Source organism: Pinus tabuliformis, chromosome X (assembly GCF_031772625.1).
Source record: "Pinus tabuliformis cultivar Carrire ecotype Pingquan chromosome X, CPIR1, whole genome shotgun sequence".
NCBI lineage: Eukaryota > Viridiplantae > Streptophyta > Pinopsida > Pinales > Pinaceae > Pinus > Pinus tabuliformis.
The window spans coordinates 1,611,228,920-1,611,252,700 of record NC_142308.1 but is presented as its reverse complement, the minus strand read 5'-3'; the positions used below and the strand labels follow the sequence as shown (position 1 = coordinate 1,611,252,700).

Genomic DNA, 23,781 nt, shown 5'->3' with positions numbered 1-23,781 from the left:
CTAATAGGTTCACGACATCTTGGAGAATTCCAATGCCAAGTACAAGTAGCGACATGATCAACACCGGGTGCTACACAAGTTCCAGGTGGGTGACAAAATTTGGTTGCATTTGCAGAAAAACGCCTTATCAGAGCCCTTCGGAAGCTTAGATCACTCTGATATGAGCCTTACACCATTACCAAGGTTGTGCGAGACAATTATGTTGAGCTCAGCATTCCCCATTCCTTGGCTTGCACCCAATATTCAATGTGGACCACCTTTGATCATACTTTCCACCATTACTGGACACATCAAACATTGAAGAAATACTCACATCAACAGAGTTAAACCCAGACTGCATGGAACAAGCCACAACTGATCGGATCATGGACACACAAATCAATAACACTTGCCAGCAGAAGATCCAACTGTATCGGGTTGTCAAAGTTGGACAACTCCTGCACCAAGGAAAGTGGCTCACCGAGGACGAAGTTCAGCAGAAGTTTCCTTATCTCATGGAGGAACTCAACACAATGGGACCATTGCTTCCTAAGGGGGGAGGACTGATCTAGGTGGATATTGGTGGCCACCCTCCTATTCCACTTGGACCCCCACCATTGTTTCTTTCAGTTTTTCAATTTCCTTAATTGTAGCACATGTTACTATTTTTGGCAGTTTTCCGGGTCTTGAACTTCCGGAGCCGTTTTTAGGCTCTGAACGATGTATTTTTTGAAAACGAGCAAGCGGAAATCTTTGGACCACATTTGTAGTCAAAAGTTATAGTCCTTAGATAGATATTTCTAATGAGTATTGTTTGCGTCAAATGGAGATCATATGCCAAAGTTACAACCTCGGGTAAGTTTATGTACCAATTTACCCCAAAAGGACCCATAGTTTTGGCGCTTCATCTCCTAGGGTTAGGTTTTTGGATATTTAGGGTTTTCCATGGTTTCTCAATAATAAATAGGCCTTCAATCCTCATTGTAATAGAGATCAGAGGCATGTAGCCACCACATATCTTCTTAAAGATAAGCTACCATCGCCTGAGCTAGTTTATTTCCATTCTGTATGTGAACATATTTCAATTCTTTGATATTAATGGAATCAACTTTTATTTATGTTGCATCTCTGTGTTTATGTTTATATCTGTATTCGGTTGTGTTCCTTCATAAGTCTGGATCAATATCTTTGTCTCCCAAAGCCTGTTACCTGGGAAATTAGAGAAGTGTATTTATATTAGAACGGTCGGTGTGACTAGGCGTGTGATGACATGGAGATCCATGAATGTGTAAGAAGGTCAGGATGATGCAGATATTTTTCATTGGAAAATGATATTAACAAGGGGGCTTGCAAATAATGTTGACTCTTCCCAGAAGGATGAGGTGAGTGTGCTTTTTAAAAGGCCATGAACGAAAACTAATAGGAGCCAAGAGCAATAATTAATGGGAATGATTTTAATTCCTGCGAGTCCGTCTCCCAAGAGGTATCAAGGTGCACAGTCAAAGGAACGACCAAGATGACTGGACCTGGGCAGATGTGGCAGAGAGCCAACATGGAGAGTGTCGGGATGAGGTGGACCCGACACATTGAAGTGGAAAGTTTAAGAGCGCACATTTGTAAAGTGTTGGGCTACGTGTCCCAGATATTTTTCCTCGGGATTCGAAGAGGAAGTGCATAAGGGACAGACCAAGATGACAAAGCATCAGGTTGATGTGTAGAGGGCGGAGATGTGGCGCTAGCATGTCAGTCGACGAGACCAATGAAAGAAGTGACGTGTCTTGAAAGTGACTTGAATGGTTAAAAAGGCGGGGACCAAGGCTTATTGTGTTGGTTATATGTTGTGGTCGCAAAGTGTTTTCTGCTAGTAATAAGGAGCTTGTCTATAAGGAAGAGGGGCTACAAGGAGGAACAAGCCTACACTAATAAAAAGGTAAAATTATAACCCTGTGCTCATATAGATGTAATAACGTTTCAACTACTATGGTTTTGTCCAAGCTTGGGTCGCACCTATGTATTGTAGAAAGGCTTAAATCCGACGGTTTTATAAAAGGGTTGTATTGTACCCTTGCAACTCCTCCCACTTAGTATTAAAATAAGCAGGTTTGAGATTAAAAATGGATTTATTTCCTATAAGGGATTGGTGGAAGTTCTTGTTAGATTTAGAATGAAATAGGGATGTTGGTAAGATCCTAGCCACCCTTGCATCATTAATACTCATAAATATCCCCAATTCATGCATAAGTTATGTAATACACCCCATCACATCATGACATGGACATTTTGTATCTGACTCAACCCGATCAAACTTTTAGGCAATTGTTTGTAGGGTGGTACATGCTATCATTTATTACTTATTGCACGTGCATTGAAAATCCCTCAAGATCCACATGATCTCTATAAACTACAAAAACTACTAGTTAGTGACTCATAAATGGGTGCATGCTTGTTTAGAGGACATAATGGGCATACATGAACTTATTTAGAGCAGCCATATCCATATATGCCAATTACTAGCCTTCTTTAATGCCTACTAAGCTTATGGATTCTCATTAATGAATGGTGGTAATTTACATAGAAGTTAGTTTTCCTATGCCCCTTGCAGTGAAAGTCCCTCAAGATCCACATGATCTTTGTAGACTACGAAAACTACTAGTTCATGACTCATAAATGGGTGCATACTTTTTTGGACAACATTGTAGAAATTCCCACTGTAGATCACCTAGTAATGCAATTTACTAAAGCAAAACACTTTATCTATTTCCACAAACAATTTAGCAGAAGCTTAATCGAACATGAGCAACATCAAGCATGAACAGATATAACTGAGAATGAGAAGTAATCAACCATAACATAGAAGATATATCACTAGGGAAAGCACCAACCTAAAACCCCAACTTGGTATTACCATATAAGTGGAAATCTTGTTCAAGTTACAAAAAAAATCAGCTCTCAAGCTATCCTACTCTCTCTGCACTCAAACAATACAACTCACAGACTTAATAGACGTAGAATATATCTTCCTCAAGCCCTCCAAGCCTCCTATTTCCTTGCGCAGTTTTGATTGGGGTCCAATGATATCACATGTGTGAATTGGCCTCATCACACTCACTGTAATCTTAGGTCCAACTGCGCAATCCATAAGGAATAATATTCCTTCTGCATGCAAGGAATATTCACCAAGGAATATCCTAGGAACTGATAGTACACTGTCCCTCCATCTGATCTCAACTGGGTCTCTGACTGAACTGACATGCATGAGTTATCCATGAGTGAATACTCAGTTATTTGAATTATAGTAGTTACATGCATGCAAGTATTAACTAACTGAACTCTCATTAATTTAACAAACTGTTAAATTAATCTAACTGGACTTGACTAAGTTAAACTAAGTCAACTGATTACAACTCAATAGTACAACTCATCCTTATCTCTTTAACTGAAGGTTAAATTCCTCAATTAATGGAGAAACTGTTGCATGTCCCCACATAGACTTCAAGTTTGATTTTCCTTAACTAATTAACTCAAGATGAATTAATTAATTAATTTTCAAATTGCTATTGATATCAAATTCGAAATTTTACTTCCTATGTTTAGTCCAGGGACTGACTAAAATAAGAATCCATCTTGAATTGCTAAAAATAGAACTTCTATTTTTAGCACTTCCATTAGCACTTCCATTTTTCATTCCCTGTTGGCCAATCCAGCACTGGTACCCAAACTACTATTTATAGCAGTGTTATTTTTAGCACTTCTTGTTGCCATTTTTCAACAAACATAGTGGACACACAACCCTGAGGGTTAGCTCTGTTGGTTGAGTCCCCATCGTTAAAGCACATTTGTTATTGAGAGGTCACAGGTTCAATTCTCTCGACACTATCGGGATCAAGCTCCGTCGTTGAGCCGATAGGAAGTGATCCCTTTGGGTGGATCTACCTGGTACAAATATTTCATGGACATAGTGGTCATCGATCTCCAGGGACTGTAAACCACATAGAAAAAGAAAAAACAAACAAACATAGTGGGCACATGTGGACTTATTTAAAATGCCCATTTCCATATATGTGAATTAGTCAACCTTCCTTAATGTCCACTAAACTTATGGATTCTCATTAATGAATGGTGATAATTCACATAGAAGCTAGTTTAAGATTGTAGTTTTATTGTCCATCAATATAAAAAAAACCATAAAATACATTTCATAGAATAAGAAAAAACACAATTATATTAGCAAAATTCTATTACAAAAATAAAAAACTAATTTTCATACTTTATCACTTAAGATTTTTTCTTCTTACTTCTCTGGGTGTCCATTCACAAAAAAAAACTTATTACTATTTACTTACTTCTCTTGGTATCAATCCACAAAAGAACTTACTATCATTACACACCAAGTTTGGAGATTAAATATATAAGAAGGGAGAAGGGCCTTTCCACAATGAACTTGAACTTTAAAATATATTTATTAGTACAAACTTTATTAAAACATTGCAATCATAATTTATTACTTTGATTATTAGAATAAATCAAGCATTATTTTTTTCCCTAAATACTTTTATTTAAATTTTATTAAATTTATAATTTATTATTTTGATAATTAGATCTTATTAAGTTTATTATTTTTATAATTCTTTTTAGTAATTAAATACAAGATTTATATTAAATTAATGTATTTTTTTCCACACTTATAATAAACTAACCGCATCTTAAAAAGAATATAGGTACATATAGATTTTGAAGTCAAAATTTGAGAATTTTTTTAAGAAAAACCTTAGTAGGAATGCCTATATTAATTATTTATAACTGACTTGGTTGTTAGCATGACATCCCTCGTATAAGTAATTTTTACTCTTCCAAGTAGCCTGACATGGCTATTCAAACACATAAGATGATGGCATTGGTGACCTAATATTTGACTTTCTCACCGTATTAGGGTATAAATAGGGGAATCATATTTTGAATTGATGCTTTCCCTAATGGATTATTCAAAGTAGAAGAATCCATGAGATATAACAATTCCATTTGATCAAATATTTTATCATTTGCTCTAACACGTTATGTTTGTTTTTTCTTATAACTGCTATGACACACCTTTCATCTAGTAATCACAATGATAAACAATAAAACTATCATTTTCACAGCCACATCCATGGGCCTTTGAGCCATTAACATCTCTACACCATAGGTACATAGTGGACTTTTGTTTTGGTATGTGGAGTCCTTTTCACAATCAAGTGATGTGACCTAACTTGCTTACATGTATAGACTGGACTTTTCATGAGGGAGACAAAGCTTTTATTGTGAATAGGAATTTAAATGTAGATGAATTGTTGGTAGGTAGAAAATGTCTTGTATAAGGAGAAGATAACCCAAATTTATATTACTCTTAGTAAGCTGACAAGTATGGTTCAGATTCTAACAACCATACCTATTTCAACGAGTTGTACCTAAATGGTTAGGGTTGCCATCTCCTTTGACATATACAAGCAACCATTATTAAAGAGACCATCTAATCTTATCTTCTCCAGTCCATAAAGGAAAACTCCACATTAACCTTAGGATAACATTGACCTAGTGAAAACTCCACATAAACCTTTGGATAACGTTGGCCTCTAAGGTGTGAGCTCTTATAACCACCTCACTTTCTTATATGTATAAATAATGAATATCTCGATGTGGGATCTTTTGATTTTTTCCATTAATGTTCTATATATATATATATATATATATATATATTAATAATTGTTTTTGTTTTTGTGTTTTTATTAATTTTACATGTTGTTATTATTTATATATTATTGTTATTGTGTTTAATTCTGTATATATAATTATGATTTAAATTTAATGTGTTAGTGACTTAATTTTAATATCAAGAGGTGTTTTCTAGCTTAATATGGAAGAGATGTTGTAATGTCTTTCTCTATCGTGTCATGTCTTATTAAACATAAATTACATAAAAATAAAAATAAATTAATAATTATATGTATAATTATAATTAATAATTAAACTATCATTGATCCATCTTAGTTCCGGATCTACTAAGCATTGAGAAGGATCAAATCTCTTGAGTGCAAACCTCTTTTAGAATGAAAAGAGATTTGATCTCTCTCTATGCTTGGTAGATCTAAAATTAAAATAGATTTAGATTGGTAATATTTAATCTACATTATATAAATTTAATAAGTAATTCAACACGCGATTCAATATGCCACCTCAACAACAATTTAATGATAAAATAATAATCCTTTTTTTATCAATGTGCCCAATGCCAACCATAAAATATACCTTCATATATCCTTTTTTATTTGCATTTAAATTTGTAACAATGACAATTGTGAATTCATTAACTATAACTTATTTACAGAAATCCATCTATGTAGTAGCATATAGTTAAGAGAGGCTCGGTCACATAGATTTATGTATTTGTTATATTTTCCCTTTCTTTCTCTTGGATTGTAGTTTTTGTTAGGTTGAACTCACACAATAATTATCTCACACAGAGTTACAATGTTTTATCAACAATTTGATTCTTGCCAAATTTTGCAATTCATTTTTCTACTAGAAGCAATATATACTAAGTAAAAACTTAAGGATCCATATTTATCTTAAAGTGTAAAATTTTTGGTAAACTTCACTAATTATTTAAACGACATCCATCAATTTTTATTTATTTATTTTTTAATGTGGTTCATATACCCCAAAGATCGGTGATTGCTACATCCACAAAATATTTGTACCAGGCAGGTCTACTTGAAGGGATCAATTTTTGTTATTTTATTTTTAATGTGGTTCACATACCCCAAAGATCAGTGATTGCTACATCCACGAAATATTTGTACCAGGAAGGTCTACCTGAAGGGATCACTTCCTGATGGCTCAACCATGAAACCTGACCCCGAGAGTGTTGAGAAAATTGAACCCATGACCTCTCAATAAAAAAGGTGCTATAACTACGAGGGCTCGACCAATTGAGCTAACCCTCAGGGCTAAATGACATCCATCAAATATTTAACAATATTTTTTTTTAAATATTAAAATTCTTAATGATTTTATATTATTTCAATTTTTTTGGTGTTTTTAGAGTAAAATACTTTTATCGTATAAAAATTGGGCAAATCATTTTACAAAAATGAAAATCTGTAATTTTTTTTATAGTTAACAGCATGAAAGATTAACTGGAATTTAGCTTCTAAAATTTTCCCTATTGTATACATTAAGCAATCTTTGTTGTTCTAATTCATAACCTTTGTTAATGGTGTATTGTCTAATATGTGCTTGTAACGTATACATATGATTTTAGCACACTAATCATCAAACTTAAACTCATTTAATGCTTATTGTGTATTATTGTTAAGATTTGTTCTACAATATATTTTGTAACCTACAATTCCTTTATGTGCATTTTATTTCTTGTCACACACTTTTTACTCCTTATCGCTTGAATATCACTTACTATCGAAGTTTGCTTTTGCACTTTCCTTATTTATTGGCTTCCACAATTTTAGTATTGAATGCATTTTTGTTACATCCAAGGAAATCAATAATTGGTTGGGATTAACTAAGTGAGACATTGGTTCAAATCCGACTTACTATCACTATAAAATTAGTGCTAGTTGTGAGTAGCATGTAAGCCATCAACTAACACAAAACTCTTGACTCAACCTAGAGTTGAGACATCACGAGACACCACGAGAGACATCTCCATCTTGGGGTTACCTACACTTCTAATTAAGCTATATCAAACTATGAACTCATCAAGGAATTGAATCTAGGTAAGAGAGTGTGAAACTTATCTTTGCCCTTCAACATTAAATACCATTTTTACGAATTAATATTTACCCTATAAATCACTTAATTATATTATTTTAATATTAAACTTTTGCCACGATCAAATCAAACCATAGAATTTCACATGTGTAACCATAAATTGAAAAACTACAAAATTCCATCGATACTTATCATGTTGATTTGTTGTTAAAGGAAATATATTCCTAAATGGGTAAAATCTTGAATCAATCCTATGGAGATAGGGGCCTAGCATGTTATGCACCCTGCATGCGCCCACCCTCCATGCATGCGCATGCATCATTTTCCATGATTAAGTGTATCCTCATAAAGAGGACCACTTTTTAAAGATTCTAAATCTACAACTAGCCCAAGTATATCTTACCATTTTCATAAATGATTGAGCATGCAACATAGACAGCACGCTGCAATCTTAGCATGTATTAATTTTGTGGTCAAATTTTGAGAGTATAGGGACAATTTTGGTTTTAGCAATCGGAAGGTGAGATATTTCTTTTCATATTGACACTTTTGGTTTTAGCAATTGGAAGGTGAGATATCTTTTTTAATATGATTAGGTTGTAAAATTATTATATATTTTTAAATAATAATGATGTAATTATTTGTTAATAATATTATAAAACTATTACATATATATGTATATAAGCTTCAGAAAATCAACTTGAAAGAAAAATATATGACCCACAAAATGCTTTTTATAGGTCTCAAGGGGTCCTTCACACAAATAATATGATCTACTAATTCAGCTTTATTTTTTTCCCATTTTGTTGCATAGTTCCTTGTATGGGATAAAAACTTGGTTAGTGATTTAGGAATGCGTTGTCTTCCACATGTAGAGATGTCATTGTTTCCATTCCACTTCATATAAATCCAATGCACTGTGGGGGTTACACACTTTGTCATGTGTGGCCACACATCATTTGATTACGTATCTTACATTCATTATCCTTCACATTCCTTTTCCCTTATTTTAATGATTAGTTGTTGAGGCTCATCATCAGTGTGCTTAATGATGAGGGTTGGATGCAAAAGTACTCTGGGATGATTAAGTGGTATTGGGTAGGGTCTTCAACATTAAATAAACTACACTTGTAAAAAATGGGTTCTTTAGGTTTCTTATTTCCCTTACCAATACCGGGAGCTCATACAAGCTTGTTTGCTTTTTCTAGTTAGTAATTGGACAAATGTGGTGAAAAGCCTTTTTCCAAACATATTAGTATGTATATCATTTGAGTTTCACACTATCAACAACCACCTTTTAAGCATAATTATATGACTTCCCTATAGTAATAATAACAAGAGGCATTTAAGTTGGTTGTACAATGGGGCCATTGGAGATAAAGGTGTAGGCAAATATTTTTTTAGTTTATTTCATGGTTGCTTCACCTTTGTTATGCCTAATGAACCTCTTCTATTTTGCATATCAATCATGCTGAGAGGTGTATATATATAATTCCATAAATTTTATATTAAAGAGAAAAATAATTGAAAGCACCTCATATTTAGGAGATAAATGCACTATAATTTTAAAAAATAGAATGAAATGTAAATATATATAAATAAATAAAATCATATTTAATTATATTAATATTATGATCACTTTAAAAAAGAATTGTACAAATTTTAATCAAAAACTTTATATATTAACAAATTAGATTATATATAAGTTAATAAATAATTAAAACTAATTTATTGATAATTCATTAATAAATTATATTAAATGTATGAATTTATAAACAAAATAGCACATAAATAATACATGTTGAAGGAGCACTAAGTCTTCTAATTATAAAGCATTAAATGCTTTACGGTTTGTAGGTAGAGGATTTAATACACAGTAGTTAGTGTTTATGTCGAGTGTTTATGGTGTATTTTAATCATGATATATTTATTTTTTTGGGGTCAAAATCTAATAATAATATTTTTGGGTGAAATTGTGAATTTTTATTATTTAAAAACACTTTTTAATGTATAAATAGATTAATAACATATTTTAATGCATAAATAGATTTAATATTTTGAAAAAAAATTCAAACACTTAAATCGGGTAATGCATAAATAGATTTCGTATTCTAAAAATCTTTTTGAAGCATTTAAATTAGGTAGATTACAAAGCTCAAACTTATCATTCCATAAATTCTTTATTAAATTTTAAACAAAATCAACCAAAAAAAATACTAAAACAAAAACATCAAATAATTAAAATAGGTTGCCTAAACATGCTACCTTTTGGAGTCTTTGGTTGGTGCTAATTTTTTGGGGCTATATCTTAATTTATGTTGTTTAAAATGGGTTTTCTTCACTGCATATATGGGTTCAACACCTTGAAAAACCATGAAGGCACTCAAATTATGGAGAGTTTACAACTCAAACATGTGATTTCAAGAAATCCCTACCAAATTCTAGACAAATTAAACCAAAAAATATACTAAAAAATATTCCAAAACGTATTATTATTATTATTATTATCCAATTTTTAGGTCACAGCTATATGAGACCACCTTTGTTTATGGGACAAGGGACTCACTTCCACCTTTGTTTATGGGACAAAGGATTCACCTCCATGCAACAAATTAACTACTAAATCTACAAAAGCATACATACTCTACCCCTCTGGTTTTGAACCCATAAACTCTTTTACAAAAAAAATACTCTTAACCATTAATCTTACTTAAAATATATACTAACTAAACTAAACATTAAAATATACTAAATACTCTCCCCTACCTATTGTGTGCATTTAAGCCACACTTTTGATATATATGTCGTTTTCAATAAAAAGATCATAAACAATATACAACGTATTTGTGCGCTCCATTATCATTACATGTAATTGAATACACTGAATGTCGATAATAATATTTATTCAAGCATTATAAATACCTTCAATAATATTTATTAAAGTGTTATAAATACCTTCAATAATATTTATTAAAGCGTTATAAATACCTTATATGCATTCTCCATGTTTAATTTATAAGGCTTTTCATACCATTAAATTCTTTATAATATTTCAATTACTCTCATTTTCCTTCTGGAATTTTTTATATGTAGGTCGTGGTATGAATGTTATCTCTTTTTCCTTTAATATTTTGGTGAATATGTATAATCATATTTAAACTTTATTTATAAAAATAAAAGAGAGTTTTTATATGTAGGTCGTGATATGAATGCTATTTTTTTTTAATATTTGATGAACGTGTATAATCATGTTTGAACTTTATTTATAGGAAAAATATATTTGCCGAATATGTATAATCATGTTTAAACTTTATTTATAAAAATAAAATATAGTTTTTATATGTAGGTCGTGATATGAATGCTATTTTTTTTTTAAGATTTTGATGAAGGTTATAATCATGTTTGAACTTTATTTATATGAAAAATATATTTGAAATATGATAGAGTGACCTTGCGTCATGGGATGAATTGATAATATCTATGACATCATTCATATTAAAGAATTTTATTTAAATATTAATTAGGAAAAGTTTAAATTTATTAATGGTAATGATTTTTTTTTAATTATTATTTTATAAAATTGATATATGAGATTTTTTTATTTTTTATTTATACAATAATAAACTTACAATTATATGTGTTGCAGGTATATGGTTGTTATTTATGTAATGTTATTGTTAGTTATATATATATATATTTGTTTGTTTGTTTGTTAGGTTATGTGAGTCTTGAAATGATTGCATGTTTAATTTTTGACTTGAAAAATTATGATTGGGGCATTTAAGGTGTCAAAACTTCTAACATGGTTGGATTTTTTGTCCATGAAGTTTTGAATTAGTGACCTTCATATCACGTAGTGCCTCAATAGTACACCCCACCATCGTCTATTCTACGCCTTGTGGGCATCTTTTTTTCTATATTAATATTTCTCTCTTATATTTAGATTATTACTTAAATTTAATAAAATTATAAATAATATTCTATTAATCAGAATTTATTTTATATTTTATAAAGGAAATAATTGTTATAAGATTAATATGTTACAATTAGAAATTGAATTTAAGTGAGGAGGATCATAGCATTTTTGTTGACCGTCAGACTTAAATCCAATTCATAAAATTATAAATAACATATATTAATAGTAAAAATATATAAATGTGTTGATTTTTATTTCTTTTCACAGGAAAAAACATTATATTTTATTATCGAAATATACATCATGTTGGCCCATAGTTCCTGCGAGAATTCAAACATAAATCTTCCTCCTCTAGTCTATCTTTCAAAAAGAAAGAGACACAAAAAAATAGAAAACCAAAAAAACCATTTTACAATCAACCCTTTCCTGACAATTATACAACTGAGATACACATAAATTCTCCATGATGACAACCTCCAATGACTACCCTTCAAAATACTCATGTATCACTAGTTGGCCTTGTCTTCCTATGGTGACATCTTTGGATAATTGATCTGCCAAAGTGTTTAACTCTCAATAAATATGTCTGCAAGTATACCATTCTAGTTGTTCAAATTCACTTTTAATAATAAACAAGGTATGTGCTAGATGGGGGGTCAATTACTACTTTTGAATCTCCGTGGATTTTGATCTTTTTGACTCCATAGAAATTGCGGTATGGACCAATGTCCATAGCACTGATAGTTATGGTTGATCATTTGTTCCTCTGTTAGGTGAATATTGTATATGATAATAATGTGTGTAGTTTATAAACATGGAAGCATTAGCCCCAAATGTGGGTGGATCTTTGTGGCATTCTCCATTGAATAAACCCTAGGGAATGCCATCTTCTAACAATGGCAAGATAGACACTAATTGTTTCTTATATTTTACTACTGATTTAAAATTCTTAACAATGTGTTCAATAGTGCTAGCGACAATCTCAATAGGGATAAATTTGTCTTATAATGTGGCACAATTCCTTGCCCGCCAAATATTGTGAACAAAAGATGTTGGGAAAACCATCAAATCCTTCATTGATCTATCAGTTGTTTAATCTTTCATGTAATCTTCTAGTGTTGGTTTATCCCAAGAAGTAGATAGTGGATTGAAAATATGCTTTAGGAGAGACCAAACCTACCTTGAAAACATACATCATATGAATAGATGGTTCATGGTTTCTTCACTAGCACAATAGAGAGGACATCAACCTAGCCCAAGCCATCCCCGCTTTAAATCGATGTCCCAAGTTAGTAATCGATTTTTGAGGGCAAGCCATAACACCAGTTTGCACTTTCAAGGACTATGTTGTTTCAAGACAAAGGACCACCACCATTTCAATTGTCCTCCATCGATGTTTTCAAGATGAACCTGGTAACCAATTTTGCCAAAGAAGATTCATGTAGATTGATTCTTTGTCCACACTAATCCATCTTCACCATCTTTCGATAATCTAATCATTGAAGAAGAAAGTAATGCTACATAATTTATCCATTCCTGTGCTAAAGCGCCAACCAGTCCAAGATCTTGAATAGAATTCCAAGCATGTGACCCCTAATCTTTTCCCTTATATGCATATGCATATGCTAAAGTAGAAACACCCGCTTCATGGAGTGTGAAAATTGTTCCATGCGAGAGCTTGTAATCCTCACCTGATCCCAACCATGCGTCCAACCCCAACGTAACGTTCTTCCCATTGCCCACTCTCCAAGCAATCCATTGCATGATAAAAGGAAAATCATTAATGAATGTTTTCCGAACAGTGGAAGAGTTTGATACCATTTTATTTGGATGACATATCCAACCAACTACTATTCTTCTCGCGAAATATTTGCATCCAAGGGCTTTGTTCCATAAGGTTTTGTCATTCATTAATCTCCAAAGGTTCTTTACATCTAGTGCGCTGCCAAAATGAATAAGGTTCTTCAACCCCCATTTACCCAACAACTGTAGTACACCTAGGGGGGATAGTATGGGGTACAGAGGGAGGTACCCAAGGGAATAATATAATAATGGGATGGGCCATAGTAATAAATAAAGTGGTTAATCCATATCATGTAAGGGACAACAAGTAGTTAGCAATAATGTAATAAGACCATTGTATTAGATAGATGGTATTAATGGAACTATGGTAATGACCCATGGAATTGAAATACAAATATACCCAGAAATAATAAGATAGAAATAGATAGAAATGTTTCTTTATTGATCAAAACCCTTAAGGTGGGGTAACACCATACATTCACTCCTTAAGGAAGGAGAACACTCCACAAGCCATATGCTTGACAATACAATAATCCTTGACATCTCTCAATGGGGAGTCTCTAGTCTCTATATAGGCCTCATACATACAATACCATGGATCATTACCATGGGTTATTACCATGGTTCCCTCAATACCATCTATCTAATACAATGGGCTTATTACATTATTGCTAACTACTTGTGATCCCTTACATGATATGGGTTAACCATATCATTATTACTATGACCCATCCCATTATTACATTATGCCCTTGGGTACCTCCCTTTGTACCCCATACTACCCCCCTAGATATACTACAACAACTTGGGCGTTGCAATTTGAGTCTAATTTATGGCGCCACCCCTTCCGAGGACTTATTTCCAACCCATAAATATATGTAGCTAAGCTTTCTGATCTTTTTTAGGATACCTTTTAAGATCTTTACTATAGTCGACCATAAAACCGATTTGCTCTCTAGAACATATTTGATGAGAATCAATCGTCCTCCTCTTGAAAGGAAGTGGTTGACCCAAACACCAATTCTAGCCTCCACTTTCTTAATTATCCATGTATAGTCAACAAACTTATATGCATTCAGTTTTAGATAGAAACCCATATATTTCAAATATCTTTTTGTTGAAAATGAAGGTTTGTTGTCAATTTATTTTTCACTGTCATACCAATGTTCCAATACGATACTATGGATTTCTTCTTGTTTATTTGCATATCGGCCATAAGCTTGAATCTTTCCAGTATGCTACCAAGAGAGGAAATGTTCCCTACTATTCATGAAAGGAAAAGGAGAACGACGTCAACAAACAAGAGATGGGATATAAGGATATGTTCGAAAATATTAATGCCAAATAAATCACCCTTCGATATTTGCATCTTTCACCAATTTGCTTAGGACTTCAATGACGAGAAAAAATATTAAAGGTGATAGTGGGCATCCTTGTCAAAGGCCTCTGGGTGATCTAAAGAAAGGTGATGGTCAACCATTGATTAGGATGATAAAAATTGTGTTTGATACACATTCCATAGTCCAAATTTCAAAACTGAGAAGGAATCCCATTTTGATAAGACTTAGGCAAATGAAGGTTCAACTCACTCAATCAGAGGCCTTAGAAAGGTCTATTTTTATGGCTATGGCTGAAATAATTTTTGTCTTTATCATATGTAAAGTCTCGTGAGACAACACAACAACATCGTGTATTCGCCTGTCTTGCAAAAAGCCAAATTGTTCCTTCGATATATACGAGTTGAGAACGAGCTTTATTCTCATAGTGATAACCTTTGAGATCAATTTATAGACAATATAGGATTTTGTTTCATAGACATAAAGATACAAAAGTTGAATTTAAGGCGCCATACACAACCACATCTTTACAATTCTCTAATAACCTTAACAATGTCTTTTTTCATAAAGTCATAAAAATCTATAAAAAAACTCAACCATAAATCCATTCGACCCCAAGTAATATAAAAATGTTAGAATTTATTTTTAAATTTTAAATAATAATTTTATCAATTCACCATTTAATTTAATAAAATTATTTTATCAATTCTATCTCAATTCTATCTCGAAACACTTCTCTTAATACTTGTATAACATACAAATGAATTCTAAATAAATTTAAGTCCTTTTTTGACTAATTTAAATTTTAACTAATATTTAGTCTCATTTTTAGATCAATGTTAATTTAAAGAATGATTAACATTATTCTTATTAACAAATCTATATATTTTATATGGTTTATAAAACTTTCTCTTTCAAAATTTAAGTGGAGGTTGAAGATAAATGTGATTAAAATTCCAAGTGTAGATTTGAGCATGAATTTTTACAACCTTAAAAATTGACCATAAATATAAAAAACTATTATAAATTTTATATTTAATTATTATCAATTTTTTATTATTCAATTGTGTGTTTAACGAACAAAGACTAACTTTTATAATTAATTATTGTAATTTTTCTCATCATTGAATTTTGTGCTTAACGAACAAAGACTAAAGTCCAAATTCAACAGCGCGGAGGTTAAATTCTACATTGGTGCGCTTACCAACTTATGATTGCGCTTTCCTAACATTCCGAAGAACATGCCGCTTCAGAAAGGTTAAAGTAAATCACTTTTAATAAAAAATATTATTACAAAGAAAAGTGTCAGTCAAAACGCGTCCGACCTTGACACGTCAGCCGGTGGGCTTACATTACTCGACGGTCAGCGGCATAGAGAGCCACGGGCTGAACAGGTCGACTCTGGGTTCGGCCGGTGGCAAGCGGTCCACTGGGAGTTGAACAAACAGAACAAAACGTTGGAGAAGAAATCAAAACCGTTGGGTGTATATATGTTTGTGTATATGTCATGGCCGATGGAGGGCGCGCTATGGTTGTGGGTATACGTTGCAGAGTTGCCCTGCTGCGCTGTCAAATTTCGCAATGAAATTCGAGTACCTGTGCTATTAATGGTGGCCTTTAGGTGTCGCGAGATCGAATCCCGAAGCCCCTTTCCATGGGTTTGTTCTCGAGGCCGCTGGGAGGCGAGAAGCCCAGCAAAGAAAATCAGAATCTGCGCGGTAGAGCTGTTGAAAGTTCTCGTTCTTTATCGGAGAAGATTTTGCTGGAACACGAACACCCATTGGATGAAGATGATGACGAGGACTTCATTCCAACACACAACTGTCTGAACATTTGGAAGAGCATAAGCATGCGGTATTTCATGCATAGTACTTCTCTGAAGCAGTTATTAGGGGGGCGTCGTAGTTCCAAGTATAATGGAGATTCATACATGGAGCTCAATGCGAAAGTGCAAGCCGTTGATGAAATCCCAATGCCGGACTCTCTCTGGAAGCCTTCATGGAGATGTTTTACATATGATGAGATTTGTTGCGCCACCGATAACTTTTATGCTGGTATGTTTGTAATAATGTAACAGTAAATGTTCCCTTTCTTCACTCTTGGCATTCTACGCATTTCAGAAGAAGCACTCACGGTGTTAAGTTGTTAACATGATCAGTATTTTTCTATTTGGGCGCAGAAGAAGTATGGCATGTCAGAAGATGGATGGCTTCTTGGCTTTGTAGGTTTAAAACCCATAGAGATCTTTAGACACCATGGTTCAGCTGTGAAGATAGTGTCACGCCAGCTATCTAACAAGGTTCAATTTCCCTTTAAGTACGAACAACCCAGTCAGCTGTAAGTTCTGGGTGGTTCTGTTGGAAGAGCTGGTTGAAGAGTCCAGTACTTTTATTACAAAGCCAGTTTTAGAATTGGCAATTTTTTTTTTTGGATGTGGATAATGACTTATAAACCAATATTTGGCTTTCATAATTGCAAGCAATACGCACCAAGCTAAGTAGCATTTATTGCAGTGTAAGCACACATCTACACCATCTGATGTCTGTGCAAACCCTCTACTGTAATGAATGTTGCAGAGCTTGGTGGTTGTGCAAGAATACATATCCAGTTTGGGGTCAGGTGCAAGTTTTAGGTAATTTTAATAGAAAATTACCCTTGTTGCAGTAAGTCTTACCATATTCTTCCTGGTTCCAATCTACTCACTCCCGAGTTTGACTATACTATGTGAGAAACCAAGTTGTCACAATTCTCCACTTGCCGCAATCTACTCACTCCCGAGTTTGACTATGCTATGTGAGAAACCAAGTTGTCATAATTCTCCAATTGCCGCAGTCTAAACAGTCCGGAAGAAAAAGCCTTTGGGAGCAACTGAGTCTTCATTATCTTTTTCAACATTTTGGACTAACCAGATGTAGTACATCTTCAGGACTTTGCTCCTCCAAATCTGACTTAGTCTGGGTCTTACTTTTGAATTGGGACCAAGTCAGACTTGCTTGTCTGCTTATAAAAGATGGAAAAAATGGCACACACCCTGACTTTTTTTATTACCCGATTTCACTACAACTTCTCACTTTCAACTGTCAGTATCCAGTATATCTATGTATTGAAATGAGCTATTCTTAAAAGTTTGCATGATATAGAAAATGTAACTTTTCCTATTGATGGAAAATATATTTTCTTTATTTATTATTGTTATTTTTCTGAAATTTAGTGTAGTTCTTTTATCTCTTTCAAATTTTCCATATCAACTGTTCATGCTGGTCCAAGCCATCTCCTACTCTTCGATCTCTCTAAATCATTATTCCGACTATTGTTTTTCTTTTTATGTAGTGACGGCTGGTCAAAGATGGGAAGGCTTCCGAAAGTTTAGACACTATACCCAAACCAGTGACAGGTGTAATACCATTTATGTGAAATTGCATGTAAACCAGCACAACTTTTGCCCTCTGATGGCAAAGCAGTCTTCTGAATGTTTAGGCACTTAAAATTTTCTATGCCTAGTTGTAGTTTCTTTACCAATTTCTCATTAGAAGTTACATTCTCCGATTGATTTTGAGTTGGGGACGCTCAGGGCTTAAAAGTAACTTCATTGCTTATTTTGTATCTACATTCTTATCATGGTTTTGGAGGTCCACACCAGCCACTTATAAATTTTCAACTATTACCATCCATCCGCTTTAATTGGTGGTTGGTCAAAGTGGATTAGTCTCAGTAATGTTTAGGCAACTTAGCGAATAGCGAGACCAATTTGAGGTGCTTCACCTATAGATACATGTCATATAAATGTCCATAATAATGTCATCATCTCTAGATTGGCTACTTAGATCAGCCTTTAAATGTTTTTGAGTTTAAGTCATCGAAAATTCCAACAAGGTATTGGTTCATTTATAAGGTTAACAGTGCCAAGTTATCTACCGGGGTTTAACCTAGTTTCAAAGGAATGAGTCGTATGCAAGTCTTGGTCAATTTTAATTATTTGGGAAATAACTAACATTCAGACATAGCACCAAAGCTGAAGGTAGTTTGCTCAAGGTGATACGGCTACTTGTGGAATTAGTTCATTTATGAGGGTCAATAGAATCTCAAACCATCCACCAAGGTTCAGCGTGAGTGCCAAAGGAATGAGGCAATTTTGGGAGAATAACTTTCCTTCAGAGCCGGCACATAAGATGAAAGCAATCCACTCTTTCCGACATAGCCACTTGGGGTATGATTCTTGAAGCATTTCCACAAAAAAATGTCATACAACATGCGCTTCTTTTTCCAAGCATGTCAGAAACTAAAGCATCCGTCCAACTTTTTGAATGGACAAGCTTTTAAAATTTGGTTGGCTATCCCTTCAAGTAAACAAGGCTTTATTGCATTGGTGATTTTATATCCAGTTTTCTTTTGGTTCACTATGAGAGTCCCAGCTTTTTACCCCATACAACGCTTTGGAAAACATTGCTTCTCTAACTACGAGTTCAAAACTTAAGAACATGTTGGCTTCTTCAATAGGGTTAGACAAAACTTAAATTCTTACACGGGCACGGGAGCATGTGTTGATTATGTGAATGAAACTGTTCGACTATGGTTCTGGAATATGTTTTGGGTTAGGTACTGTTTTACCGATGTATTGTTTGAAAGCATCACTTTCCGAATTATACTAGCTGAAGTTTTTGGATAGAAAGCATCACTTTCCTGATTATAATGGCTGAAATTGTTGGATAGGCAATTGAAAAATATGTTTATTTCTTTTCACGTTCGGAGCCAAGAATAGAAGATACTTGTCTCAGAGCAGTCTTATGCATATTGATGTGGAACAAAATTCCTAACAAAGGACACGTCATGTGATCTTAATGGTGTTGCACTTGGGAAATCATCACAAATGGTTGCAACCAAAACCAGTGATGCATTTTTTCCTCTACTATTATCATCTTTTTACTTTATACTAATGGTTGCAAAATGATTTGTAATGTGAATATGTTTCTATAAGATAGCCGACATGAAATTTTCCAAACATTGATTTTCTTATCCTCGTTTACTCTCGTTAGTTTACATATGCTTGTTAGATGTCTTTGGCTGATATTAGAAAGCATTGCTGGGAAAGGAGATAAAGCTTTGTTAGTTGAACACCCTAGCAGAAAATTTGAAGGGCACTTATTACTGTGTTTGGGTTTGTAGATAACTTGGTGGGCAGAGGTGGATATGCAGAGGTGTACAAGGGAATCCTACCTGATGGGCAGATGATCGCAGTTAAGAGACTTGCAAAAGCAAACACAGATGAAAGAAAAGAGAAAGAGTTTCTAACGGAATTGGGAATCATTGGGCATGTATGCCATCCCAACACGGCCTCATTCATAGGGTGTTGCATTGAGAATGGCCTTCATCTCATCTTCCATTTCAATTCACATGGTAGCTTGGCTTCGCTTCTTCATGGTAACTATCTAAATTGTCCTGCAATCTTTCCAAGGTATAGTTAGTTGGATCAATTTCATTCACCTACTAAAAAATATCTATAATTCAAACTCCATTTGCATTCAAAATCACTGAAGTCAACAAGGGTTTGTCTGGTTAGTAAACGATGCTGGTCATGTTCCCCCACTAGGATTCAAGACCCCCTTGTAATTGTTAGCCTCTTGTGGGTCGTCATGGACATAAAAGCTGGTTGGTTGCGGTGATGGATAAAGTTCCTTGCTCAAGTGCCAATGGCTTTCCACTTTGGTGTTGATTGGCCTAGCCAAAGGAAGCATCTTCCAGAAACAATCAACTCCTGAAGCACAAAATTGAGACCAGCTTCTTTAAATTATTTTGCTTTAATAGAAAATTTATATTAATGGTTATTTGCCGATTAGATCCCTGTTTAGGTTTTCCTCACAGAAATGCGAGAACCTAAGTTGACAAACATTTTTTTGCATTTTTCTGCAATTTCATGGTTTGCAGTGATTTCAGCTTTAACACGTTTCCAAGTCAATTATGAAACACCACTTTGATTACCATGTTGTGTGGATAAGCAGTTTGTTGGATGTCTAAATGCCAAAATATATTCATCTTTGACAAACAGGCACCAAGACTACAGTGCTGGAATGGTCAATTAGGTATAAGGTAGCTATTGGAACAGCACGGGGGTTGCATTATCTGCACAAATGCTGCCAACGGCGCATCATCCATAGAGATATAAAGTCTTCAAATGTCTTGCTAGGTTCGGATTTTGAACCACAGGTAACCAAACTCAAATGTATATTTGTAATAAAATGCAACACATACGCATTTCTTTGAAAACCATGTTTAATTTAGTTTGATTAGAGAAAATCACGATAGAAGATACCTGCCCATCTCTCTTTTTAATATATTAGTAAGCCAGAAATGTTTAATCTCGATGCAAAAAAGTTTACAAAGAATGATATATCTTGTAGGTATTCTAGTCTTTTGATCTTGTTGTTGATAGTAGAAGTACTTGAATAACTTATTTTTGGGATTAGTTGTTATTATTGTCTTGGCTTATTGTAGATTTCAGATTTTGGTTTGGCAAAATGGCTTCCAAGACAGTGGACTCATCATTCTGTAACTCCAATTGAAGGAACTTTTGGGTTCGTGGTTCTCAATCTTCCATCTCTACCTCGTATCTTGCATTACTCTTCTTATTCGTAAATGGCCTTGACGTCTTGCTTTTTGAAGGGTTGTGATACATTATGTTAAACTTCTCGAGCAGGTACTTGGCACCTGAGTATTTCCTGCATGGGATTGTTGATGAGAAAACTGATGTTTATGCATTTGGGGTACTGTTGCTTGAGATTATCTCAGGCCGTAGACCAATTGATGCTTCTGAGCAGAACATAGTGTCTTGGGTGAGTACAATTGTTTTTCTGTAAGCAGTTGTGTTTTATTAATAAACTCCCTGAAAACATACACCATCAGAATATAGATGTGTCTTTTAGTTAACTATTTAGTTTTGTTACATAGAAGGCCACATACTAACCCTTCAAGAATGAACACATGCATGTCTAGCTGTGCTATGTGACGGCCTAATACAAAGAAAGCATTAAATCATAGCAGTATCTGTGCTGTGCCAAATTCATTAATTTGCATTGAAAATGAAGTTTGGGGATTTTCAATAGTTGGATTCTTCCTTGGACCTTTGTCCATCTTTGTTGTCTATAATATACGGGCAAAAAGCAACAAAATATAGTAGGCAGATAAGTGGATTTATGTTAAATTTGTCTGCTTTTGGTCCAGGCCAAACCCTTAATGGAGTCTGGAAACATTCATGCACTAGTAGATCCACGGCTTCGAGGTCAATATGATATTAATCAGATGCAGAGAACGGTGTTAACTGCGTCACTCTGTGTAAGACATTCAGCAATATGGCGGCCATCAATGATTGAGGTGTTTTTCTTCATTTTTCTGAATTCAAGTTCTCATTGATACACCCTATTGATTACCTTGCGTCTTTCCTTCAAGCTATATCAAAACTCTCGGCAATATTGTCGTTGCTTTTTCCTTTCAGGTGTTACATTTATTGATAGAAGGTCAAAGTGATGAGCTAGCAGATTATTGGAAAATGCCAACAGCGCTGATAGATGAAGATGATGATTTCTGGGGATTTGATGAATCAGAAACTGAAATTGCTACTACAAATGGAGCCATTTAATAGAGAAACCTCCTCAGAACAACTGTAATTTTAACTTGTTTCCTAACTAACCAGAAATTGCTGGTCTAACACTGAAATTTGTATCTAACTCATTAAAGGTATAGAATGCGGCTTGCAGAACTATTTGTTTGGGAGGTCAGGAGTTACCTTACAAGATTATCTTCATCCATTCAGAGACACAGAATGTGGGTATATGTCAGTAACTTCTTCCTCTCTCGTAAATATATTGTTGACACAAGGAGCAACATTATTTTGATATTTCAGCGATATGCATATATCATGTTTGTTTTCCAATTTGATTATCCAATGGCATACAACTATCTAGAAAGCTGGGAAGGCGATGCTTACGTCAGACACATCACGATAATACTCTCCAAAATCGAGCACTTATAATCGGGGATTGTGGTAGGGACAACTTGACGATCTGACAAACTGGGAGGAGTATGTGGGACGTGATCCGGTTAACTGGCATTTCTTTTATGGAGATATGGCCACTTTTATGATGCCAGTACATCTTTCAACCGGGCAGAAGTCTCTCTCTTCAGAACAGATTTGGCTATCTAGATCGCTGCCAGAATGGTTACTCTCCTAGTGTGAGCGAAGGCCAATATGCTAGGAAGCCTTCTTTATGTTTCCAGGGGGTCCTGATGTGACCACTGTGTGGGCGCCTGGATATTGTACTCTTGATGTACTTGCTAATTGATTTTCATGTAATATATGATGCATTTTAAAAAAAACAACTCCGAATTTATGAAGCTATAGAAGTTTAGAACCTTCCAGTTGGATATAACTAGAAACGAAGAAATTATTCAGGGGGTTATTATAAAATGTAGGACCACATTTTGATTTAGCAACACTTACACCATCTGGTAGGCCATCTAGTTGTAGTCAAATGCAGGACCAAATTTTGATTTAACAACACATATATACTATATTATGCATATTATCTGGTTGTAGGTTGTGCATGAATTCCTATTTGTTAGACGACAACAGATAATTAGAGTTGCATATTTGGATCTGGATGCAGTTCTGATGACGAGCAGGACCCAAGAGAGTTTCCTATTTGTTATTTGTTTTACAAAGAAATTAATTAGTTTGTGCAGGCTAAAGCTAGACCGCAATAGGAGGGGTTTGCTAGTGTTAAGTGCTTGAAAAGGAATTTCGTAAATTTGGGTAAAATGAAAACAGACTTTTATTGGCAATGTCTCTGATCTGGGCAGCCTGTTTAAGAATATACAAATGAGTTTCATGTGCTTTAGTATATGCTCAAATTACATGGAGGATAAAAACAAGAGAAAAAGGGCTTTGGTCTACTTTTGAGGAAATTTTGTGATTGTTTCCTTACAGACAGC

General features: G+C 34.0%; 1 protein-coding gene across 1 annotated transcript; it reads left to right on the top strand.

The window, feature by feature from the left end:
- Positions 1-16,267: 16,267 nt before the first annotated feature.
- LOC149146201 (putative receptor-like serine/threonine-protein kinase At5g57670) lies at positions 16,268-22,937 on the top strand. Its single transcript, XM_089453344.1, has 7 exons — positions 16,268-16,853; positions 19,963-20,217; positions 20,843-21,000; positions 21,289-21,368; positions 21,491-21,626; positions 22,015-22,164; positions 22,286-22,937. Exons 1-7 carry the CDS (start codon positions 16,454-16,456, stop codon positions 22,427-22,429), a joined length of 1,323 nt encoding a protein of 440 aa, XP_089309470.1. The 5' UTR covers positions 16,268-16,453; the 3' UTR covers positions 22,430-22,937.
- The last annotated feature ends 844 nt before the right edge of the window (positions 22,938-23,781 follow it).

Bases quoted from the DNA above. Each gene is read 5' to 3' on its own strand.
- LOC149146201 (XM_089453344.1), top strand. From the start codon at position 16,454: ATGGGTTTGTTCTCGAGGCCGCTGGGAGGCGAGAAGCCCAGCAAAGAA. The intron at 21,369-21,490 runs GTTCGTGGTTCT...CTTCTCGAGCAG, and splicing joins CCAATTGAAGGAACTTTTGG to GTACTTGGCACCTGAGTATT. The intron at 21,627-22,014 runs GTGAGTACAATT...CTTTTGGTCCAG, and splicing joins AGCAGAACATAGTGTCTTGG to GCCAAACCCTTAATGGAGTC.